Source organism: Sinocyclocheilus grahami, unplaced genomic scaffold, assembly GCF_001515645.1.
Source record: "Sinocyclocheilus grahami isolate Dianchi unplaced genomic scaffold, SAMN03320097.WGS_v1.1 scaffold11.1, whole genome shotgun sequence".
NCBI classification, from domain to species: Eukaryota; Metazoa; Chordata; class Actinopteri; order Cypriniformes; family Cyprinidae; genus Sinocyclocheilus; species Sinocyclocheilus grahami.
The window spans coordinates 3,151,584-3,157,784 of NW_015505190.1; the positions used below are offsets into that span (position 1 = coordinate 3,151,584).

The window sequence follows — 6,201 nt, forward strand, 5'->3', positions numbered from 1 at the left end:
CTATCAAGCCTGTACTGTAGAAAACGCAGAACATCCGACATGGAGCAAGCAGCCGGGTCGATATGAACATCACGCCACCACAAACACTCCCCATTTTAGAGCATAGAAATGTCTCGTGGAGGGCGCTCGCGCCTCCGAGAGTGTATCAAGCACACGAGAATGCAGGGTGGTCAGCTCCTCTGATATCCCCGAAGCAGCCACACATGATTAGGCCTGTCACGATAACAACTTTTTGTTGTGCGATATATTGCCCCAGAAATAATTGCGATAAGCGATATTATTGTCATTTTAAAGACCATTTTATGTCACTAATTATATAATCATAATGTAACAGCGTAATAATGCAAGAAGACCACACACTTCCAAATGACAACAAACTTTTAATTTTTAAGAATATTTAGATCATGGAAATTAAGTATCAAAATATTAGATACCTTAAAAAACTTGAATAAATAGTAACTAAACATTTTCTAACAAAAAGTGCAAAGTAACAAGTAGAAAAAAAAGAAAAATGCACAAAGAACTTTTGGATTTTTCCATCTACAGATTTTCCCTGACCTTCTTTGCTCTGTAAATTAAGGGTGCACACTATTGCTGAAAAACACAATCCCTACTAAGCAGTCAGATGGTCAGTGCGGCGCCACCAGCAGCTTTGTCAGGTCCGGGAACCAAGGCTGGTTCGGCCAGTTCGGGGTGATGAGTGTCACCGAAGCCTCCTCCTCCCTGATCTTGCATATCACCAGCTGCACTATCTTGATCGGAGGAACGCATACAGCCTGGCTGCTGGCCAGTGCGATGTCAGAGTGTCCCCTTCCAGCCGGGAGTGAGAGACAGAAAGAAGAACAGCGGGCTGTGCGCATTCTCGCTCGTGGCGAACAGATCCACCTCCGCTCTCCCGTAGCGGGTCCAAATCATCCGAACCGACTCGGGATGCAGCCTCTACTCTCCTTGAGGAATCCCCTTCCTCGAAAGCATGTCCGCCCCGCGGTTCAGGAGACCGGGGATGTGCGCTGCTCTGATGGAGAGAAAGTGACGGTCCTTCCATAGCCGGAGATTTACTGCCTGCTTGTACCGAGCCTTGGATCGTACGCCCCCTTCGTGATTTATGTACGACACCACAGACGTTGTCGGTGAGAATCAGTACATGTCGCTGTTCCAGCTGCGGCCGTAAATCCTTTAGATCTAAGAACACTGCTTCCAGCTCCAAGCGGTTTATGTGCCACCGGCTCTGTGGTTCTGATCACATGCCCTCACACACTGCTCCCCATCCGCGAGTCGACGCATCCGTCGTGACCACGACACGTGACGTCATCAAGCCCAGAGGAACCCCCCCCGGCTGAGGAGATCTTTGCGCCACGACCTCAGGGCTTCGATGCAGACTGCAATGCGCAAACGGTCCGAAGTCCACGCCGTCCAAGGGGCTTGAGATTTCAGCCATAACTGCAGCGGGCGTTCCATAGCCGGAGATTTACTGCCTGCTTGTACCGAGCCTTGGATCGTACGCCCCCTTCGTGATTTATGTACGACACCACAGACGTTGTCGGTGAGAATCAGTACATGTCTCTGTTCCAGCTGCGGCCGTAAATCCTTTAGATCTAAGAACACTGCTTCCAGCTCCAAGCGGTTTATGTGCCACCGGCTCTGTGGTTCTGACCACATGCCCTCACACACTGCTCCCCATCCGCGAGTCGACGCATCCGTCGTGACCACGACACGTGACGTCATCAAGCCCAGAGGAACCCCCCCCGGCTGAGGAGATCTTTGCGCCACGACCTCAGGGCTTCGATGCAGACTGCAATGCGCAAACGGTCCGAAGTCCACGCCGTCCAAGGGGCTTGAGATTTCAGCCATAACTGCAGCGGGCGCATGTGTAGTAAACCCAGATGACATACTGATGACGCTGCCAAGAGTCCCAGCAACCTCTGACATTACTTCAAGTGATCAGAGCTGCCCAGTCTGAAATGGTGCAGGGAAGACAAAATGGCTGCCGAGCGCTCCCGAGAGAAGCACACTCTCAGATACGTTAGACTGACTCGGGGCGAGAATGCTCTTACGCACATTCACACATAGCCCCAAGAACTCCAAGTGACGAAACAGTTTGTCTATATGGCTGTCTATAGTGTGTCCCGTGACTGAGCTAAGATCAGCCAGTCATCCAAATAATTGAGAACGCGCATCCCGCTCGTTCTAAGGGGGGTGAGAGCTGCGTCCATGCTCTTCAAAAAAATGCACAGGACCAAAGCCAGCCCAAACGGGAGAACAGAGTACTGGTACGCTGTGCCTCAAAAGCAAATCTCAGAAAGCGTCTGTGATGCGCTGCTATCTGAATGTGAATGTACGCGTCCTTTAAATTCATGGATGCAACCAGTACCCGGGGCGAATTCGCACCAGGATCTGTTTTATCATCCTGAACGCACGCTTGCAGAGCGCTCTGTTGATGGGCCTGAGATCTAGAATCGGGCGTAGTCCTGCATCTCTCTTGGGCACCATAAAATGGCGGTTGTAAAACTCGCTCTCCAGCTCGCTCGGAGGGACTCGTTCTACCGCTCCTTTTTCTAGCAGGTTGCATACCTCTTGTCTCAGAATCAGGGCATTTCGAGGCAATGTTAGAGACTTCACCACGCCGTTGAAACGGGGTGGTCTGCATCTGAATTCAAGGGCGTACCCACACTCTATCACACCGAGTAACCAGCGCGAGATTCCCGGAATAGTTTTCCACACGCTCAGGAACTGACATAGCGGCTTGGTAGTTGGATGCGTCGGCGAGTGCTGCGCGGCTATAACATGTGTGAGCAGCGGCGCTACATTGACTGAGTGAGGAGGAAAGAGCTCTTTTGTGCACATGTATACATTTTTTTTAATAATCTCACACACACATCAAACACAAATTTGAACAATTTTGAGACAGCTTGGGGGCTGGGCCGATCGCGTAGGCTACTCTTCCCTCCTCTCCGGGCTGTCAGGACGACGGCTTGGCAGCTGACGGCGGGCGGGAGTCACGGCGCGGGTTCCTCCGCTTGCCGTTTTTTCTTTTTCTTTTTTTTGGTGCCTCTTCCCGGGTCCCTTTACACTTTTCTCCGCACATCCGGCTCCTGGCAGCAGCGGTCGCGGGCCTGGTGTCCCTGCTCTGTGATGCGCTGCTGTCTGAATGTGAATGTACGCGTCCTTTAAATTCATGGATGCAACCAGTACCCGGGGCGAATTCGCACCAGGATCTGTTTTATCATCCTGAACGCACGCTTGCAGAGCGCTCTGTTGATGGGCCTGAGATCTAGAAGCGGGCGTAGTCCTGCATCTCTCTTGGGCACCATAAAATGGCGGTTGTAAAACTCGCTCTCCAGCTCGCTCGGAGGGACTCGTTCTACCGCTCCTTTTTCTAGCAGGTTGCATACCTCTTGTCTCAGAATCAGGGCATTTCGAGGCAATGTTAGAGACTTCACCACGCCGTTGAAAAACCGGTGTGGGCGGCGGCATCTGCTCCTGTCTCTACAGACTGTGAATGGCTATACGACCTAGTTGAACACCACTTCGTTGCGGACATTTTGTTGGCATGAACTCATCACCAGAGTCCTTATGGTCCACCACTGATAGAGGGCAGACGGACTCATCTGGCATCTGAAGAAAAATGTCATACTCACCTGAATGCTGCTGAGGAGCGGCAATCCAGACACCGCCCTCTGATGAGCGAACCTTTAGTGAGCTATAATAGTTATAAGCCATATTTTTAAGTTATTTAGCAAAGTGAAGGAGAAGATTCTGACATAATTGTCGAGTGCACCGCATTTTATACTGCCTCTCGAGCGCGTCAGTATTTGCATACGATTTGCATACTTCGCAACAATTGGCCAGTCATTTGGACTGGCGTGAGCTAATAGGACTTCAGGAAAGGTTGGAAGGGAAGGAGTTCCCCATAAAGGAGAAATGTCTCCGTGATGTCTCGTGAAAGCTAGAGAGGAAACCCCCACACCACGAGAGAAAGCTGCAGCCGCGCGGCGACCCTACCGCCCACTGCACCCGCGCGAAGGCTCTTCACACGGGACGCGGCAAGCGGCAGAACCGAGGCGGCGCCTGCGCCACGGTCCCGCAGTGGATGTTAAAAGCCCAAATGATGCCACACTTCAGCTTTGTACACCGAAACGGGAACTGAAACAATTCTTTCATCCTCCATTACTAGCAGCAAACTATATTAACGCTAACATTAGTGGCGTGCCCTAATGCTAGTATATCCTGTCACTGTTTAAGTTCAGAGATGAAGACTGCCATCTAGCGGTCGGGATATAAACTCAAAACGAAACAACTGCCATATTTTTTTTTTTTTAAATATCGATATTCCGTTTTTGAGAATCGATACAGTATCGCCAAACAAAATATCACGATACTCACGTGTATTGATATTTTCTTACACCCCTAGTAAAATGCTGGAAAATGTTTTTTTTATTTTTGTACAGTTTTTGATTCTAGAAAAATCACAAATGAGATCCTAAGAAGACCCAATAATGTGTCTCATTTAGAGTTTGAAAAGGATTCGTACAATGAGTTGAATTAAGCTCAGATTTGCTAAGGTTTGTCGTATCAATATGAACTAAAACAAATGCCATTAATCTCTCCCAAAATTTAAATATTTGAGCTTGTTATCCAGATTAAGCATCATAGTGTTTTGTCAACAACTGACTCATTTGTACCTCTTTATATGATTTCTTCTAGATGATTTTAATGGAAATATGTGAGATAAAATTTATATTTAAATGACACACAGCGGAGAACTTCCATTAAATTTCAATTACATTTTTCAATTAAGGTTTTTTATTATTTACAGCATATTTTTTTAAATATGGTGTGGACCAACATGTTTCAATAAAAATAAATGGTCACATGAAATTTCTGTTAATCTTATAAACTATATAGCTGTCAGCTTTAAGTTGTTAAAAAAATAAGATTTCAAATGTCAACATGGGCTTTAGTTTCTTGCATTTTTACTGTTTCTTACAAGGCTTCAGTGATGTTTGACCATTTTATGTCAGTACACTCCTATAAGTCGGCCTTGGCATAGAGCACTGGTAATGTTTGGCCCAGTAGGTCAGAGCAGGTGGTTTGTGCTCTGTGTGTCAGTGATCCGCTCTCTCTCCTGCAGAACACTAGACAAGACCTGCCAGGGGATCTGCAGCTACGCCAAGCCCAGCAAGGCTTCACTTAGCTGTGTAACATCTGCTGAGGCCTCCCCTGCCTCCTGGGCTTCACCATGGTAAGAGTCAGAAACCTGTGCTGAGATTTAGAAGAGATGAGTTTTAAACGTGTACTTTAATTTATTTTTCATAATTATTGACATAACATTAGTTTTTAATTTTATTAATAAAAACACTTTGCTGAGAGTAGAAGCTTGCATATATAACTGACACATTAATGCCTTTAGAGATCCAAGCTAAAAATAACTATTTTTGTGTATTTTGTCACATTAACAAGATTTATTTCACACATTAAAATGGCGGACGTGAATGTAAAAAGCTGTTAATAAAAAGGTATACCAGAACCAGAAGATTTCAGCTTTTGGCAAATTTCACTTATCAGCTATAATTTGTAATTTGGGTGTTCTCTTTCTCTTTCTATGATATATATATATATATATATATATATATATATATATATTGTTTTTATTTTATTTTTTATAAATATACATAAATATAAATTGTACAAATATAAATAATGTATAATATAGGTATACAAAGTATTATATCTATTTATTCTAGTTGTATCCATATTCTTACGCTTATAATAAATATAATTATTTAAATTCAAAAGTTCTGTCATTTCCGTATATATATATATATATATATATATATATATATAATATCATACAGTGGTGTGAAAAAGTTTTTGCCCACTTCCTGTTTTTATTTTTTTGCATGTCATACTTGAATGTTTCAGATCAAACTAATTTTATTACACAAAGATAACCCCAGTAAATACAAAATGCAGTTTTGAAATAATGATTGCATTTATTAAGGGAAAAAAGCTGTCCAAACCTGCCTGGCACTACGTGAAAAAGTAATTGCCCCCTAAATCTAATAACTAGTTGTGCCACCCTTTGCAGCAACAACTGCAAACAAGTGTTTGCGATAACTGGCAATGAGTCTTTCACATCGCTGTGGAGGAATTTCGGCCCACTCTTTTGTGCAGAATTGTTTTAATTCAGCCACATTGGAG

At 45.0% G+C, this 6,201-nt stretch overlaps 1 protein-coding gene across 1 annotated transcript in view; it reads left to right on the plus strand.

Moving 5' to 3' along the window:
• LOC107596027 (inversin-like) overlaps window positions 1-6,201 on the plus strand; it is a 39,599-nt gene that overhangs the window by 1,071 nt on the left and 32,327 nt on the right. The window contains exon 2 of the mRNA XM_016286630.1: window positions 5,132-5,242. Coding sequence (XP_016142116.1) covers window positions 5,240-5,242 — 3 coding nt within the window. The 5' untranslated portion in view covers window positions 5,132-5,239. The remainder of the gene's footprint in view (window positions 1-5,131; window positions 5,243-6,201) is intronic.